A 19,946-nucleotide genomic window follows, 5' to 3' on the forward strand; every position below is an offset into this window, starting at 1 on the left:
AGTCTTATATATTTTTTCTTTTATCTAAACATCCTACCCCACAACTTCCAAGTGAAAAAAAAATTCTAGAAATTAGTAGAAAATTAATTACAAATAAAAACTGAAATAGCTTGGTTGGGTAAGTGTCCACTCCCCTATAATAGCAATCCTAAATTAGCTCAGGTGTAACCAATCGTCTTCAAAATCACACACCAAGTTAAGTGGCCCCCACCTGTGTTAAATTCTAGTGATTCGCATGATTTCAGGATAAATTCAGCAGTTCCTGTAGGTTCCCTCTGTTGGGTAGTGCATTTCAAGGCAAAGACTCAACCGTAAGCACCAAGGCGCTTTCAAAAGAACTCCGGGACAAAGTTGTTGAAAGGCATAGATCAGGGGATGGGTATAAAAAAATATCAAAGGCCTTGAATAAACCTTTACAAATCTAGGTGTTCAAAGTTGGTAGAGATCTATCCCAACAGATTCACAGCTGTAATTGCTGACAAAGGTGCTTCCACCAAGTATTAACTCAGGGGATTTGGAGACTTATCCAATTATTATCTTTCAGCTTTGTATTTTTAATATATAATTGCTTTTTCTCAATAAAAACTTTTTTTCCCCCTTAACAATGTATGGAGTATGGTGTGTAGATAAGTGGAAAAAAAAAACCTCATTTAAATGCATGAAACTCTGAGGCACTGACACAACAAAATGTGAAAAAAGTTCAAGGGGGTGTGGACTGTATATACCTTACCTCTGGAAGGCTTAATTGAATGTTTCCAAGGTACATGGAAATAACATGGGGCTTGTAACTCACCTGCTTAGTTACAGTAAACATATATATTATTTCTTTACACCATGCAATATGAAATATTTATAACAGTTGCAATTAAAACTATGTACATATTTATGCTGGAGGTTTCTAACTTCCCTGATGACATGTCTGCCCTCTCAAAATTGCCAATGGAGTCAACTGACGTTCCTGAAGTCTCCCCCTAGTGGAAGCATATGTAAACTGCACTTAATATATGTTGTATTTCTTTGCAAGTACAGTACAAGGCTAATGTGTTTGGTTACCAACATATTGATATAATATTTAAGAGATGGAAGCTAGTTAATACTCAGAGACTAATCACCAAATCATTATTAACTTTCTTATTTTGTAGTTTTAAAGTCGTTTAACCCAGTCACTTTAAATGACAAATTGCATTGCTTCAATCCAAGCCAAATCAAGAACAATAATGGTTTGAATATGGATTCATTTAAAATGACACATATAGTAACCTTTAATAACATATCATATACATTGTGGTGCCACATGATTGTGCTTTTTATCTATCTATCTATATATTTATTTAAGTTTACTACTACAACTGGAGCCCAGTGCAAACATGTGTGAATAATGACTTCCAGCACTTCGACACTTTCTTATTATGGAAGACGGGAGTCTTATTAACCAATTGTGCTGTACCAGCTATTCAAGATGGGTAGCTGCTATTCTAGTCTGTTTTTTATTATCTTGAACAAACGGCATGACACCCGAAACAAGCAGCTCCTCAGATTACAAAAAGATGAGAAGAGACTATCTAAACCCATTACCGTTTAAAAAAAAAAAATGTTGCCCGTTTTTCTCCCCAGTTAGGAGTGTCCAATGAAGTCCCTTCGCCACAGCTACGCCCTACTTCACAAGGTCATACCTTTAGCAGGTGTGCAGCTTGCGCATCACAAACCTATTACTTTTCAAGTGATCAGATAAAGAAGATGCCGTTGGTGCACAGGTAGTAGAAATCCTCATTGACTAGGAGATCTTTACAATGATCTGAGAAAACTAGAGGTAGGCCAACCTTGAACCGAGCCCTGCAGGTAATTTAAAGGTCAGGTTACCTAGAATTACATTATTTGCATTAAAAAAACAAACACCTGTGATATCTGTGATATATTTTCCTGCTCACAGCCTCTAGTATTGGAAACCAATCAGACACATTTTAGTTCCAAGTCATATAAACTAGAAAAAAAGGCCACTTCAGTGATTACTAAAAGATAGTGGGAGGATGTGACAGAAATGGAATTACAAGCTGGTTTTATTTAGAATGTCATAATCACTGAGATCATAAAAAAGGTGTATGTTTCTTATCACTTTTCCATCAGTAATTTGTGCAGTCTTAGATATGGACGCCAACCTACTATCAGCACTGTATCAAAAGTATTGGAGGGCTGTAGTTTTGCCCCTCATACCTTAGAATTGAAAACATTGTACAACATGGTAGAACTGTAGCAACAAATCATGCACTTAAACTAGCCCATTCCAACTTTAGAAGGCTGTGGTAAGAATTGTTCCACTTTATGAAAATCTTTGGGAAAACTAGCTTCCCCTCTCGAATGCCAGATTGCAACAGACTTCCTATTCAATGCTGTATTTAGAGGTCTTGCAATTAGTGCATCGTTTACTGTGGATTCTTTGATGAAACCACAGTTTCTTTTTCAATCAAATATTCATTCCAGAGCAGCTATTGAAGAACGTGGATGTGAGGAAGGAACAGCAGAACAGGCAATAACTACCCAGTGTGTGCTGAAGTTCTTGTGTGCCGGACATGTTTCCAAGCTCCTCAGTACTGCGTAACTCCCTGTCGTTCTGGCTCATCACCTCTCTCACGACCACCACTAAGTGTTTGGTAGAGATGCAACAATGTACTGATAATTATTGATCGCCGTAGGTTTTATTTCACAAGAGTCAATTAAGCATTAATTGATTAATCACCATGGTGCCCTATATAATCCACAGTATTTTTAGATCTTACTTTTGAATAATAAAGCAAATATGTATATATATTTTTATTCTTGACATTTTATATTGATCAATTAATAATCTGATCTACGCTCAATGAATTGATTACTCACACCTGTTTACTAGTGATATGACATTGTATTGAAAGACAGTTACAAGTAATCACTTTTAGTGTCATTTCATTTGAGTTGTACTGCTCATTTGCGTTTCCTTCAGCCACATGCCAAATCTAAAAGAAAGACTCAAAATACATCAAGAGTGTTTTTTATATTACTGTAAATAACCAGCTGCACTACAACTTAGCATTTTATTTAGGTTAGCTGAAGTGCGATATAACTATTCATTTTCTGAGACCGTTTAAAAGAGCATTACAAACAAGTCTCATTTTGTAATGAAAATAAAAACACAACTCAGAACTGCACCTATTTCACTGCTTTTGTTACACTTTTTTGCAAATGAATGTGATACAGAATATATAACAAAACTAATAACTTATTTGCTATATCAGAGATAAAAAAAGAATAAAACGATTTCTTCACATTGTTACTTTTCTTATTTTAACTAGACTTATGTGAAAATGTTAATAGAATTAAAAATGAATTAACCCCCCCCCAAATCAATTGTTTTATATTTGATTATAATTGTGTGCCCATCAATTTCAACATCAAGACCACCAATCAACTGCATTTCTTTTGAGACAATCATATTTTTTTACCTTTTCAAAAAACACTCTCTCTTCCTCTTTTTTTAAAAATGAACCGCATCCTGCGTTTATCATCCGACAATCACATCCCTTTAACCCTGCTGCTTATTGACTTCAGTGGTCATCTGATACAGTAAAGATGTGCACAGCACAGATTCAGTTCACAGTCTGCATGCTCTTGGGGTTTTCTCAGCAGCTCCCTGGGTTCTCCTCACTTTGATTTCTGAGCGGGAGAAATGCACACAGGGTCTGTTTGTACCCCAACATCCGACATCCTTTTAGAACTCTGTGAAGAAAAATAATCATAATAATATTAATGATACTGTGAATCGCAAGTGCACAACAATATTTATATAGATGTCTCTGTACACACATTCTTATTATTTATTGTGTCCCACAATTACATAATGTGTATTTTCAAAATCCAAAAATGACCCCAGTATGATCAGCCTTAATCAACCTTCCTTGACTGGGTATATTATGTGTATTGCTGTACCTGAGTTGTCTGCTGCCCTCTACTGGTTTACTATGTTATTGCTACTAAAACATACAATGGGATCTTTCTTTTCTTAAATGAGTGATTCTCAATTCCCAACTGGCCTTTGACATTAATTCCACAACAGTATATATAAGGTACTATATATCCAGATATATATATATATATATATATATATATATATATATATATATATATATATATAAGCACTAAATTAGACAGACAGGTAGTTTATGCAACCCAGGGTGACTCAGCAATGAGGTAAAATGCAATAAAAATCCAGCGTTTAGGTTGATCAGATCCTTGCTCTACAAAAAAACAAACATGAACATTGTAGAATAACTGCTGTGCACACACCAAGCCTTTGAAGAAGCCTCCAATGGACGGTCTCTTCTCCAGCCTCCTGGGGGTGTCCTTAGTGATCTCCTCCCCGTTCTGGGACGCCTCCGAGAGGGACTTGCTGTCCTGGGAAGCCTCCAGGGCTTTGGGCTTCTGCAGGCTCTCCTGCTTCCCACTCTTCTTCTTGCTAACCTCGGGCGGGGGGGCTTTCTCCTCTGCTTCTGGGACTGCGCTCGGCTTCTCCTGCGCCGTGGCTTTGCTTTTGGAATCCAGTCCCTTAAAAGGTGAAGAAAACAGGCAACACTTTACATGAAGTGTCTCGGATTACTGTGTATTTGCATAGTAGTAAATAGTAAATACATGTGGCTTACACATAATTACAACGTTGCTATGCATAGTTGCATAGTTGCTATGCATAGTTGCAATCTACTTAACATGGAGATCTTTTTACCTAATATATGTAAGTACACAATTGTATCCGAAAAGGGTTAGGTTTAGAGTTAGAGTTAAGGTTAAGGTTAGGATTAGGGTTATATCATGAAAAAAAAACAAAAAAAACATTAAGTACATTGTAAATATGCATAATAACAATGTAGTGATGTGTACATATACATGTATCTACTAAGAAATTACTACTTAAATACAGAGTAATTAGACACTTAATGTAAAGTGATACTAGAATACAACAGGATTTGTAAATCCAGTAAACTCCTTTGATTACACCGTGTAACAATTTTTTTGTTCCTGGGTAGTAAGTGTTATTTCCTAATTGCTTATGCCTCAAAAGTATAGAAAATGGCTATTATTCCCCACAAACTTTGCTTTTGTGACCAGGACAGTGATATTTCAAAATATCACTATTTCCAATGGGAAAACGGGCAAATGTGTGTCTTTTTGTTCACATAAAGTCAGAAAAAAACAACATATGAATCCAAATTAACATGTATTTATACTAAAGTAACACAAAAATGACTACAAAAGATTTAGAAGTGAGTAGTTTTTCGAGATACTGTAAATACAGTATAATCGTAAACCTCGAAAAACTACTCACTTCTAAATCTTTTGTAGTCATTTTTGTATTACTTTAGTACAAATACATGTTAATTTGGATTCATATGTTGTTTTTTTCTGACTTTATGTGAACGAAAAGACACAAAAGTGCCCGTTTTCTCATTGAAAATAGTGATATTTCAAAATATCACTGTCTTGGTCACAAAAGCAAAGTTTGTGGGGAATAATAGCCATTTTCTATACTTTTGAGGCATAAGCAATTAGGAAATAACACTTACTACCCAGGAACAAAAATTGTGTTGCATAGTGTTATAAAAGTCAGCTCTCCATTAAGACAACCACTTGTCAGTCCCTTTCAATTCTCTCATAGTTAGGACTCTTATGAACATTTAACTACTTTTTTGGTTGGTGTGTGGCATATATTACTTTGCTGCAGGTATACCTAAGGTATGGTTCTATGGCTTAATATGCAAAATCACTTCATATCTGTTGAAAATGTCATGTAATATTTTCGAGTCAGAGTTAACTGCCATGAGAGTTAACTATATTGCTCATTAAATTAGAGTAAAAAAAATAAATAAAGATGGCTAGAGGCATCTGTCTTCCTTGTGACCTTTAGGTAACATTTATGTGAAAGTTACTAAGCAAACAAATGTCGGATGAAAGGGCATTGGGGCGCTTTATTCAAAGGAGAAAAAAAAGCTTCAAAAGTGAGAATATGATGATATGTTCCTACTCTCTGTGCTATGTTTGGAACTGCAAACTTCTATTAAACCTGTCCCTTTTCAGTCTGGAAGGGGGTTTGACCTGGTATCCATCTCCTTTTCCAGGGATGTATTGCTGTTGCCTGGATTTCTGTGGTTTATTTTTGTATAGAATGGGAATTTGGTTTAATGTATCATGTTCAGCAAACAGTTTCTCAGAAGGATAACACTTTTCCACTAAACGAAAGCAGCTAACAAATGCAGCGTGTTGAAAGAATTACTTCACCTGAATTTCCATAAATTCAAAAGTGAGATAAATCATATGATAAAACTTCCAGGAGCTGGTAACAACAAAGCCATTCATATTCACCGCACACAGAAAATGATTAACTTACAATTATATCTTTTTACTTTTTACTTTTTTTTTTTTGACACAATGTGTGTTAAATTGCTTTCACTAGTGTTCATGGAGCTGCTCTTCAGTTCTGGTTGCCGGCCATCATTTTAGCACACGTTGTTTCAATTGCAAATACTAGTGATTTGCTAGTAATGTTTTGAAGTGAATAGCTATGGCTGTATGGGTTTCCTAAAACAGTTCACTTTACTTACAAACCACCACCAACACTGAGCACACAAGTCATACACTTACTGTCTGCTCCGAATCCTTTCCATTTACTTCCAAAGCAACTTTTTCCTCCTCTCTGATCGACTAAAATCACAAATATTTATTTTAAGGGATCTCCTTTTCTGTAGAAGTTTATCACAGTTAATTAAATAAATACATTGAAATCCATTTTCGAATATCGTTAAAATGTTTTAAACCATTTAAAATCGTTTCAAATATAAATACAGGCACCATTACTTACCCAGCTTGTAATTTTCATCAGGCATGACTTATTATTAAATAAAATAAAAATTGATTTAGGTCTAAAAGAGATGTGCCACTGTTTAAATTATTCAAAAAGACCCCAAAACAAATAAACAAAAAGGATACTGTAAAATATCCATTACTGTTGTGTAAATGGCTGTAACGACCATTCACATGGGCTTCTTTTTACTTGCATGAGCTATATTCCAACGATATTGGGTTTTATTCATTTATTCATGAAAAACTATAGAAATCAGCTAAACTTAACACTGAATGCAAAGGGTATGTGACATTGTCGTCATTTTTAACTGCAACTCCTTTTATAAACAGATTTGCAAGGCGGCAATCAATGCATGCATGCATAAAACTCAATACTGGAACCATAACACTTGTTATATAAAATACTTTATTAATACTTCATAGGTGCTTAATATATTATATCAAGTGTGTAATTAAGAGTTAAATAGCAAGCTGTAAACTGCAGTAACAACAAATGCATTTCATGTACTTGTTTGTGAGGATAGCAATTATACTGTGCGGTATAAAAGCCCAGACTAAAAGCACTCACAGTTTGAAACACAGTCTAACTGCATTTGTTTTAATAAAGCTGCTGAACCCAAACCCTTAGTATGTACATTAAGTTTCAAAAAGATGATGCATGCACACGTGAGGGGCATTGTGAATGTGTGTAAACAGGAATCGGGTTCCTTACCAGCTGTTTAAAGAAAGACATGAAGGATGATTTGGCAGGTTTGCTCTCATCTTCTTTCTTGGCTGCTGTAGCTGAGTTATCTGCTGTTTTAGTATTTGAAGTGACAGTCACGGTTGCTGGAGCGTCAACTTCAACCTTAGTAATTAAAAAAAAAAAAAAAAAAAAAAAAAGGTACAAACTGAACTGAAAAGACATTGGGGTATACAGTGGTAATATCTTAAATGGGAACGAATATTCTGGGAAATGATAAATTCAAGCAACGAAAGAGCAAATGGGGAACTACTGTAAGCAAACCAGAGCTAGGGTTTGGGCAAAACACAACAGCGTTTTCACATACCTTTGCATCTGCAGTCTGTGATTCCTCTACTGTCTGTAGGAAAGGTAATTCAGGGATGGATTTTAAGGTTTAGTGACATAAACAAACACATGGAGAACACTGCACGACAAACACAGTAATACAATTGCCATAAATGTAGTTACTTTTAGAAATGCAAAGTTAGAAATTAAACTGAGCATATATATATCTATATATCTATATATATATATATATATATATATTATATATATATATATATATATAATATATATATATAATATGTGTGTGATTTTAAAATGCCAAAGCCACAAATGGTAAAATGCAGGAGACTTTTTAGTAGCTGTTAGTTGTTTAAGATTCCTAATTAAACAAAAAGCAGTCCAACATTTTCAAACATGAGTGCCAATTGTTTCTATATCACTGACTACTGACTGGAAAACTCAATCAGGGATATGAAGGATCTCTGGGCTTCATCTAACGGACTCAGTAAAACATAAATATTAAGAGCAAAAGAAAAAAGGTGAGAATGTTATCAGGATGTACTATAGTAAAGCATTCATTGTTGTACCTTTCTGTAGTTACATGTAGCAATTTCAACACACTTTTAATACAGTTTCTACTCAGATTGCTTGAGATGATTTAGGTCTGGTCCTTGCCATTATAAATTAAGAGGGAAGATATGACTCGGCATACAATATATGGTACATTTTTAAATGTGTGCAAAAGAAGGTCATGCTGTATTTGACTTAATACACAGTGACATGTCTCCTACATATTTGCCTCACTGGTATTTTTAACAGTGCTTATTCTATATTTTGTTACCCTTCGTTGAATGCTTTTTAAGCAGACCTTTTGTTTAAAGAGTTTGCTGAAGGGGCTGGCTGTGGCTTCTTTAGCTGGTTTCTGCTGTGTCTGAGCCTCCTGTCCTTCCTGCTGCCCCTCGGCCTGGCCACTCTTCTGGGATTTGGCTGCTGACTCTATCCCTTTGCTCTCCCCTTTGGCAGACTGTGACGGAACTGCTTTCACAGCTTTTACATCTGGGGCTGCTTCTGCTTCCTGCTCTCCCTGCTTGTAAACAAAGATATTAGAAGTCGTTCATTTCAACCCCTTGCTAAAAAACATTGAGCTACCACAATTCTGAATAATGCTTTTCAGACTTGGCCTATTGGCACCCAGTACATTACCCATGGTCAAAATGTACAGTAAGAGTAGTGTATTTAAATATTTTAATCTTTGAATTACTGTAGTCACATTAAGCAAATGAGACCAGCTTTTATTTTTTGCTTTTTGGAATCAGTTTAAAAAAAATAAATACATTCCAGTGACAGGCTAAGGTGACTTGTGTTAAACAATTGTGATTTATTTGTTTATTTTGTTGCTGTTTAGAAGGGATAGAGTGAAAATCTCTACATGTAACTTGGTCCCTGGCTACCTCCGTTCCAGCCATGTGAGAGTGTGGAATGGATTAAACTGCCACCTAAAATTGGTTGGCCAATTACTGAATCAAATCAGTGAACTATACAGGTGTGTCTATAAAAGGCTACAGAACCCTGATTTCAGGATGACAGGGTAGCAAAAGCTATGTCTCCCGTCAGTATTTTGGTTAAATATATTCTTTTTTATCCTGATTTTTATCAGCCTGACTATTGTTCATCGTCCATCCAGTCAGAGTGCCCCTTAAAATAAAGCTTGACCTAACATGCACTCTTATATGTTAATTATTTATACAAAAGTTACTGCTACCTTTGGGGGGGGGGGGGGGGGGTCTGTCTTAATGCTGTTGTGTTTTCTTTTTATTATACAGGTGAACAAGGTTATAACAGACTCCGGGGGACAATGGAAATCAAAGTACGTAGTTGTTTCGTATTGTTCACTATTCTCACGTCCACCACGTCCACATTTCCTGCTTTACAGGCAGCATGGATAGTTAACAGCTTTCAAAACAGTTACAGTTGATGTTAGTCAACGATAGGTTGCGGGTGCAACCCCGGTTCCCTGAAAGAGAAAATAACCATTAACGCATGGGACATTGCCGTCAGGCAGTAGGGATCGGCTGAGCTTTATAGCAAAGCTGCCGATAGGCCTCTGCGCGAGCAGCCGTGTAAGCCCGCCCCCCTGGGAGCTTACTATACGCAGCGCGCGGAGACTCTCTTCTTCTTTTGCTCTTCGGGCCGAGAAGGCTTCCAGAGCGACCTCGCTGCTTGAAGGTTATTTTCTCTTTGAGGAAACCGGGGTTGCATCCGCAACCTATTGTTCCCTTTCAAGTCGAAAATAACCATCAAGGTATTGGAACAGTGTACCCAAGCTGTCGCGAGGGAGGATTCTCGGCAGTAGGACAGACTTACGTCAGTCAACTAACGCAGTTGCATAGGCAATACATCTAGGCATATGAGGAGCTGTGCCTCAGTGTCTATGCTCGCAATGACATCTATCCAGTGGGAAAGGTGTTGTTTTGACAATGGCTGACCCAGCGTCTTAGAACCATGGCATATGAACAGTTGTTCTGTTGGCCTCATGGTGATGTAATTCACTGATGCGTTTTGCTGACACTACTGACAGCAAAAATGCGGTTTTCATAGACATGAGCTTCATATCCACTGAGTGGAGAGGCTCGAACTTCTAGCACTACGTCAAGGCTCCATGACGGTAAGTTGGTCACTCTTGGGGGTCGCAAACGTCTTGCCTTTAAGGAACCGGTGATAATCCGTCAATGCGTACGTGGCAGACTGATATGGCGGCTAAATACACTTTAAGTGTAGAGGGAGATTTCCCTTCATCTAACAGTTTCTGCAGAAACTGTAATATTACTGCCATAGGACAAGATATTGGGTGATGGCCCCCCGCCAGACACCAATCTTGGAACAGCTGCCATTTGTACATGTACTGCGACCTGGTAGAGGGCGCTCTGGCACTTTGAATGGTCAAGATCACTGCTGTCGAAAGCCCTAAGGCTGACAGGCGCTCCTGCTCAGGGGCCAAGCCCATAGCTGCATGAGCTTGGGGTTCGGGTGCCAAAGCCGACCTTTGGCCTGGGATAATAGGTCTGCTCACGGGGGAAGCTCCCGCGGTTGACCATGCAGTAACTGCACCACGCTCGGGAACCATACTCTCCGAGGCCAGAGGAGCGATCAGAATCACTGTCGCTCGCTCTACCCTGACCTTCTCTAAGAGGGCTGGGAGCATCGGAGTCGGTGGAAATGCATATAGGAGGACTGGCGGCCAATCGTGAGCCAGTGCGTCGACTCCTAGGGGGCTGTCGGGATCCCTCACCAAGAACCATAGGGGGCAGTGTGTGGTCTCTCGCGAAGCGAAGAGATCTACCTGCGCTCTGCCGAACCATTCCCAGATGTGCTCTACCACCTGAGGGTGGAGACGCCATTCTCCTGCAAGAGGGCCTTCTCTGGATAGGAGGTCCGCTGCGTAATTGACTCTGCCCAGTAGGTGAACCGCACGCAGAGAGGTCAAGCGCGGCTGTGCCCATAGCAACAGCCGTGCTACCATTCGGTGAAGGCGGAGGGACCGTAGGCCGCCCTGGCGGTTGATATACGCCACAACCGTGGTGTTGTCCAACCGCACCAGCACTTGCTTGCCCAGAAGCACTGGCAAGAAGTGCCGAAGGGCGAGGTCCACTGCTTTGAGTTCTAGAGCGTTGATGTTGGCTGACCTCCAGGGTCCTGACCCACACTCTGCGGGTCCCTGAGCCATTCCAGACTGCTCCCCAACCTAGGTTGGAAGCGTCGGTCGTAACCACTTCCCTCTGGAAGATGGGACCCAGGCGAACGCCCTGGCAGATGTTTGCTGGTACTTTCCACCAGCGCAGTGCTTCCCAGCAGGTCCGGGATACCGTCAACCTGCGATGTTTGTCTCTCCGCGGATGTAATGCGAAGGCATTGAACCAGGCCTGTAGAGGTCTCTGGTGTAATAAGCCCAAGGGAAGGGCTTGTGAGGCAGCAGCCATCAGCCCCAGCATGCGCTGACACAGCTCCATGCTGATTGTTTCTCTCAGGGAGAGACACCGTTCCAGTGAGGCAACTCTTTCTGTTGACAGGGTCGCTTCCATGGACACTGAGTCCAGACGCAACCCCACGAACTCAGTCTGTTGGCTTGGCACGAGGCGGCTCTTCTCTGAATTGACCTTCAGACCCAGCCGCTGAAGATGGTTCGTAACCATCACTGTGTGCTGTGCCAGCTGCTCCTTGCCACAACAACCGTCAGTGTGCTGTTGCCTCCAAAAGCGGCTCGGACTTGGACCGGCCGAGCGTATAGCGCGAGCATACGTGGTTGCGTCGAAGTAGCGCTCATGCACCGCAGTGTCGAAGCGCCGATCGTCGAGCGTGAAGCGGCTCGCAGTACGTACGCAGTTCGAAGCTACCAGAGCACGGGCGTCGGGGTAACGAGCGTTTCGCGACATGCGTCGTGCGTCGATGTCGTGCACCGAGCCCCAAGCGCAAAGCGCTGTACCAAGCCCGGAAGCGCTACACCAAGCGCCGAAGTGCTGATACTGTGCAGAGAGAGGCGTACGAGCGTGGAGACACAAGATGCACAAGATGACGGATTCGCGGCTGACCGACTCAGGAGCGAGCCTCTGTGCTGGTACGGTGTTTACAATGGTGTTTATACCCACCTATCGTGGTGGAACCACGAAATGTTACTGGTGGTCAGCAGAAGAAGAAGACTGGTACGGTGAAAGTTTTTTTTTTTGCACCAAGCGTTGGAAGCGCTACACCAAGCGCCGAAGTTTTTTTTTTTTTTTTTTTTTCTGATACGCAGAGCAAGTACCAAGCGTACTGTAGATGCTGTAGGGCAAACCGTACAGCTACCACGCGGTGGGGAACACACAGCAGTGGAAGAAAATAGCGGGCTGCAAAGCAGACTCCACACACACACACACATGGTCTAGTCACGCAAGACCGAGGCTGCAATATGCGCGCGGCCGAGGCCAACGACGCGCTTCCTAGTGCTAAACAATGAAATATATATATATATATATATATATATATATATATATATATATATATATATATATATATATATATATATGAAAAATAATATATACAACCCAAAAACACACAGTAGAAGTAATACTTAATAATTATAAATTTGCAGCCCGCTATTATCTTCCACTGCTATGTGTTCCCCACCGCGTGGTAGCTGTACGGTTTGCCCTACAGCCCATCTACAGTACACCAAGCACTTGCTGCAGTGTTCCAGAATAAAAAAAAAAATAAAAAATCCCTTTCACCAGAAGAAGAAGACGACCACCAAGCACATTTTCCCCAGCACCAAGGTAGGGATATAAACACTATATAAACACCGTACCAGCACTAGCGTCTCCGCTCTGCGGGTCAGCTGACATTTAGGCGTCTTGTGCTAGCGTCTCCACGCTCGGTACTCGGTACTCGCTTCGGCGCTCGATGCTCAGCCCATCGACGATCGGCCGGAGCACGCTGCATCTATGGGCACAGCCGCGCTTGACCTCTCTGCGTGCGGTTCACCTACTGGGCAGAGTCAATTACGCAGCAGACCTCCTATCCAGAGGAGGCCCTCTTGCAGGAGAATGGCATCTCCACCCTCAGGTGGTTTTGCGCATCTGGGAATGGTTCGGCAGAGCGCAGGTAGATCTCTTCGCTTCGCGAGAGACCACGCACTGCCCCCTATGGTTCTTGGTGAGGGATCCCGACAGCCCCCTAGGAGTCGACGCACTGGCTCACGATTGGCCGCCAGTCCTCCTATATGCATTTCCACCGACTCCGATGCTCCCCACCTTCTTAGAGAAGGTCAGTATAGAGCGAGCAAGTGTAGGTTGCAATGCCTTCTCCAGACGACGACGGCATAAATTATGCCGGGCTTATTCTGAAAAAACCACCGTACCTACGACTTTCCAGATTTGAGCCGTGATGCTTCTCTCACCCTCAGTGTCTCGCTTGGCTCAGCTGATGAGGAGAGAGTATTTTCTAAATTCCTCTACGCCCAAGACTGCTGGAGAACAAGCCTCGGAAAAGACACCTTAAAAAAACGCTGCAAGCCCACGCTACGCAGGACTTGTGGAATGTAAGCTGAAGCCCCTTATATCAAGTGGCAGGCAGGGCTTCCTAAGGCAGGTAAATGTATTTAAATATATCATTGTAATGAATGTAGATTTTGTCTAATAGTATGGCGCAATTATTTAATGAAAATGTTTACAGGCGAAATGGTTTTAAGTCACAAACAGTAAAACTGTTTATTAAAAAGAAAAGTTTGAATTCTGTTTCTTACCACAGCATTAGACTGCTTTTACTTTGAATACTTCTCTATTTTTTTTTTTTTTTTTAGCTGTCCTCCCGTCCGCTAAAACAACTCCCCATAATTTACCCAGAGAAATGTGGTGCATATTTTTTTTGCACCGATTTTCACTCATTTTTGTTGTTCTTGTAATAAACACTGAGAAATTCCCAGGAAATTTTAAGAAAAATAAAAAACGAAAACAAGGGTTATTGACTAAAAAAAAAACAAAAAAAACAACCTGCAAGAATGAAAGTATTAAACTTATTATTACTGTAAGTATTAAAATATTCAACTAATTATTAAACTTATTATTACTGTAAGTATTAAACTCAAAACATCTCAAAACTGTACGTGTTAAACAGTGTATAGGTTATAAACGAGTCAGTCATTCCCCATTGAAACCCATGTTGTTTGACAGGCACTTGCCTGCTCAATACGATGTAAACGGAACTCCGTTCTACCAGGATCTGTTATAAGTGGAGTGCACCTCTAATAGTATTATTGTGACTTTTCATGCTTTTTAATAATATCAAAAACATTGACTCACATTTGCTTTGGTATCAGCCGCCTGTGACCCCTCCTTCGTGGACTTTAAAAGTAAATAAATACAGCATGTAATAGTATGTAGGCAATATTAATCATAATCATCATGATATTAAATATCTGTTCATTTGTGGTTCTATATACAACAAATATTGACAAATGATAAATGTCACAAGAAAATAATACACAGTACATAACAAATAAAATGTTGGCCAAAAGTATCGTTTCAATAGATAGAAGATGTATATTCAGGGATACCAACTTACATAAGAGAAGAGTAAAGTATTCACTGTCACTCAGTTTATATTCAAGTACAATTATTTTGTTTATTTATTTAAATTTTAAAACAAAACACAAGGCAACCAATGGTAAATGTTGTAAAACCGTAGTATAACTATGGCAAAAGCCTGGGAAAAACTGCAAAAATACTTAATATAGTAGATTTAATATAGTAAACTTTTATGAGGCAAACACTATATTGGTTTGTCAATAGAGGACAAATGTAGATACCTTTTGCCTGAAAAGCTTACTGAATGGACTGGGTGAGGACTCCTTGTCTGTCTTCTGTTTCCCTGGAGGCTCTTGCTCTTTTGCAGGCTGTGTTTCTGGTTTAGCTGAAGGCTGTTGAGCGACAGACAGGCCAGCTTGCCCCTTTTCCACTTTTGCTGCTTTCTGCTCTTTCTCGGCCATCGCTTCCTTAGAGTCTACCTCTTTTTTCTGTGGACAGAGGAATAACAAATTGTCAGGCGGTATGTCTTGTTGCTGTCATTTGGTTATCCAGTATTTAAAAGAATGTTGTCAAGTAGTGTAACTTGGTTAATACTTAAACACTGAGAATGGTGACAGATATGAGAAAGTAAATATAACAGTGCAGTGCAGCTTCAGCAGGATATGCAAATGTATCAGTAAACTGTTTTTTTAAGAGGCGTTATTGACCGAGTTTTTCTTTAAACAAACTTTGTTTCTTTGATTACATGATGTTAAATAAAACATGTTCACACACATATATATATATTCTAATAATGTCTCAATCCTAAAATGATGCAAAACTTTTGGACAACACTGTATATTATACAGTTATTAACAATAATGACACACTATAATACCACATTGTTAACAGACAATTTAACACGCCACCCTATAATTACTTGAAAACATGAATCTTCACATTAGGAATGTGTTGTGAAAATGCTATTGCATATTCTTAATAATATTGGTTTAAATGGATCCTTAAACAAAGTAATTGATTTACAGATAACTCACTATTTTAATAATTAGCTACAGTGGCTTGTTAAAATGCTATCTGATGAAGGCCGAAAGATCTTGCTTTACGCCTGTCACGGGTATGTATAGTAGAATAACCCAGTTGGTTAATAGCTATGGCGTGCACTTTGTGTAAGAACTGTCCAGTGAGTTCAGAGACATCTCTACTGATTGAATAATGCATGCATTATTTATTAGAGGCTGTCTAGGACAAGCCCAGCTGCAGTGGGAGGGTGTAGTGGGTTGGATGATTAACAATGTGACATAAAGGTATGCTAACGTAGAGGTTCATCAGCGTGGAAACTTCCTTACCTGATCTATCTGAAGATGCACTATTAGGGGTTATAACAAAAACACCAACCACTGCTAATAACATGCACCAGTTTTATAGAAATGCTGCCTTTTAACAAAAACATTCATCATAAATAAGTATTTTATAATTAGTGGTAAACGTTCTCAGCTTTATTATTTACAGTTGACGGAAGGCCCCCGTACAGTAAAAAGACATGCATTGAATTCCAGCAGCATATACTAGCACACTGATGAAGGCTCTAGCCAAAACACTTGTCTACTTGACTTTCTTTTGCCTTTGTGGTTGAGTGGTTTGGTGGTCCAGTGGTTAGAAAAAAGGGCTTGTTACCAGGAGGTTCCCAGTTTAATCACTGCTCAGCCACTGACTCACTGTGTGTGACCCTGAGCAAGTCACTTAACCTCCTTGTGTACCATCCTTCGGAGCGAGGTCCTATTGTAAGTGACTCTGCAACAGCAGTTGTAATGCATAGTTTACCCCCTAGTCTCTGTAAATTACTTTGGATAAAGTGTCTGCTAAATGACTAATTCATTCATTATAATAATAATAATAATAATAATAATATAATAATAATAAAGTGTTTTGAAGTTATGGAAGCATATCAAAGTAAATTAAACATGCTGTAGCTTACCTTTTCTTTTGGAGAAACTTGAGATTCAGAATCAGATTTGGATGATTTACTTGGAGAAACCTAAATCAGGAAAGCAGAAGTGTCCAGTTTATAACAGCATGAGCATTGTGCTTTGTCTTTGTGTTTTATTGGGGCGTCATTGTATAGTATTTCACGTATACGTCTTTCTGTATGTATGGCATCATTAACACTTGCCAACATTTTTTTTTTTCTAAAATTAAAAACTATCCAGTTAAGTGAAACGTTAGATTAACACACAAGATTTAAAAATATATCAGATTTTAAAGGTTTTTATTCAGCAATATTTATGCACACAATAGATTAAATAAAATATATGCATAAAGCGCTGTAGAGCAACATCTACTTTATAATCACATTTACAAATGTACCCATTAACTTATTTCTGACCACATTTGGTGTGGGATTAAAAAAGGATCATGGGCTTTTGGGCCCCACAACCCCACTAACAAACCATCCTGCTTTGAAGATTATATAGAAAACTTACAAGGGTTTTAAAAAAATTCATGACTGGATTGTCTTCTGAGGCAGCCACGTCTCCTGAACTGTCCTGGTCGCTTTCTGTATCCTCAGGGGAGTCACTGATTCTATCGGTAGCCTCACTCTGGGGATTCTGAAGCCTTACAGAAATGTTGCTGCCTTCTCCAGGCTCCTGTAAAGCACAAATAATAAGTGCTGGAATTGCATAAGGACTACAGAGCTGATTGCTATCTCCATTTGTTAATCATGGCATTGAATTCTGAGCACAAGTGTTCCATCCATTCTACAACCCACACAGGGCAGCAACAATCGGCCCTTTATAAATGTATGGGTTGCCTTCTTTCAATTGGTATTCAGTGATGTTCATTGCAGACTTTCCATGCATGCCTTTATGCTTTACGAAGTGGCAGATTCTAACAAAACTGTGTTTTTATAATGTATTAGAGCGCCAAATTGCTTTCTTCTTTTTTTATTTATATTTATGAAATATTAAGGCTTATTATTGTGCGTAACACTTAAGGACAGGGTTTGAAATATGCTATGCAGTTGCAAACTAATATGCAAGGAATGTATGGTATGCTTGCAATTTGGACAGTTATGCTGTGATTCTCATTAAAGAGTTAAACCAATGGCAGGAAAAAAAAAAAAACTGGAACATTTTCTCAACAGTCACTATACACTATACTATATTGTTGAATTTAATTTGGTTTCATTATCACAAAAGGCATAGGAAACAAAATGAATAAAGAGTACATATAAATCTATAAATCCATAACTATAAAACACTGAATTGTGATACATTTAGAAATACTAAAAGGAAATTAATAAATTCAGTGACAAACTTTTTTTGTGTGTGTGTTAATTAAGTTTCTTTTAGTATTTCTAAGTATACATAGGGATCTAGGAAGTTATCATGAATACTGGTTCATCTAAACTAAAACAAATAGTGTATTGAAATATACCATGTTAAATTATGTGTGTATTTCTGCCAAACACACATATCAAGTGCATATGATATTAGCAAGCTCAAAGACAGCAGTCAAATTATTGTAATGGTATCAAACTAGCAAGAAACCACTCAAAAAAAAATATTCCTTAGTTTAACTAGATTTATTAGTTTATATTACGGTATTCTTGAAGAGAAGTCAAAGGTAATTTGCATAATATGAACAGCCTTGCGGTTGAGATTAAATATTAATAGTCATTAAATTGCAATGTCTAGGCAATATTCAAACGAATCATGATACAGTGCAGGTTTAATTATACTGAATCACTGAAGAATTCTTGACTTAATTTGTCAATGTAGATATATCTCCTAGTTCTACAACACATTTCACATTTAAAGAGTCACTCTTGTTATAAGCAAGGTTTCCCAGAAATCTAAGACACTATCTGAGGCAAATGTTTTGATTCTATAGCAAAGGGAGCACAAAGCCACGTTGGTTCCAGGAGATTGGGAGACCTAGTTTGAGGTTGCTGTATCAAACCCCAAGTATCCCCTTGTGTGTCATTCAGTAGCCTGAAACCTTGTCTCCTGAAACCAAGTTCCAAGCCACAGAGTAGCTCCATGTTTCCTCCTATTGTGTTGGACGAGTTTGCTTTTTTTTTTTTTTTTCCCTCTCAGCAGATGGACAAACACAATTTGAAACATCAGCACGAGTATCATAAATTGTTTATCCACATGGGAACAGAACTGGAGCTTGCCCCATTTAAGGAATGGTGGCAATGAAAGGTTAATGTTGTCAGTAAGCTGACTGTTAATCTTTTTGTAAACATGCTTATTTTTTATTAAAGAGACACTGTCTGTGCGCCCAGTAAAATAACTGTTAATCTCCTCTTTGTCTTCCAGCCTTGGCTATCTCTGTATCACAGACTCTGTGTTTCAACAAGCACGTTATTATTGTGGATTTCAAACACACACACACACACACACACACACACACACATATATATATATATATATATATATATATATATATATATATATATATATATATATATATTATATATATATATATATATTTTCACTTACTAGCAACTCAATCTCTGATCTTGGTGTTTAAATAAAGCAGGAAGTACTGCTATTCCACGGTATATTGTAATTTTTATTTGGCATTCATTGTTTTAAACCATGTTCACAAGCAATGCTTCATGATCATTGGGTATGCTTTCTCAAAACCACTGACACCATTAAGCGAGCAATATACAAAGGGGCTTGTTTCTGGATATCTCTGTTAGATAATGAGTGACAGGTTCAGATGTGTGTTTTGGCTTTTTATTGCCAATACAAGGTATACTATTCTTCCCACAGCTTGCAATAAAGAGCTCCAGGCACCACTTATTAACAAAGACCCCATGATACTGTAAGTGCGCTCATTTGCTTGTAGGCCAACTAGTAGAATAAACATTACAGCAGCTCTTAAACTCAGAACCCAGATATACCACCAGCCTTATCCCACTGTACATTTATAGCATGTAGAGAAAAGGATTAGCTAATCAAACACAGCGCTGTTAATGTGGAGTTGAG

At 38.8% G+C, this 19,946-nt stretch overlaps 1 protein-coding gene across 4 annotated transcripts in view; it reads right to left on the bottom strand.

Moving 5' to 3' along the window:
- Nucleotides 1-637: 637 nt before the first annotated feature.
- The window catches only part of LOC121319231 (breast carcinoma-amplified sequence 1-like), a 28,827-nt gene continuing 9,518 nt past the window's right edge, over nucleotides 638-19,946 (bottom strand). The window contains exons 5-14 of one of the 4 annotated variants that reach the window (XM_041256441.1): nucleotides 17,427-17,591; nucleotides 16,922-16,981; nucleotides 15,228-15,434; nucleotides 14,722-14,763; nucleotides 8,760-8,978; nucleotides 7,932-7,964; nucleotides 7,595-7,729; nucleotides 6,664-6,723; nucleotides 4,318-4,575; nucleotides 638-3,750 (exon numbers count right to left, since the gene is read on the bottom strand). In XM_041256441.1, the coding sequence (XP_041112375.1) occupies nucleotides 3,676-3,750; nucleotides 4,318-4,575; nucleotides 6,664-6,723; nucleotides 7,595-7,729; nucleotides 7,932-7,964; nucleotides 8,760-8,978; nucleotides 14,722-14,763; nucleotides 15,228-15,434; nucleotides 16,922-16,981; nucleotides 17,427-17,591 (1,254 nt within the window). In that variant the 3' untranslated portion in view covers nucleotides 638-3,675. The remainder of the gene's footprint in view (nucleotides 3,751-4,317; nucleotides 4,576-6,663; nucleotides 6,724-7,594; nucleotides 7,730-7,931; nucleotides 7,965-8,759; nucleotides 8,979-14,721; nucleotides 14,764-15,227; nucleotides 15,435-16,921; nucleotides 16,982-17,426; nucleotides 17,592-19,946) is intronic. The other 3 variants (XM_041256442.1, XM_041256444.1, XM_041256445.1) reach the window with 3 other exon arrangements.

This window comes from Polyodon spathula, chromosome 8 (assembly GCF_017654505.1).
Source record: "Polyodon spathula isolate WHYD16114869_AA chromosome 8, ASM1765450v1, whole genome shotgun sequence".
NCBI lineage: Eukaryota > Metazoa > Chordata > Actinopteri > Acipenseriformes > Polyodontidae > Polyodon > Polyodon spathula.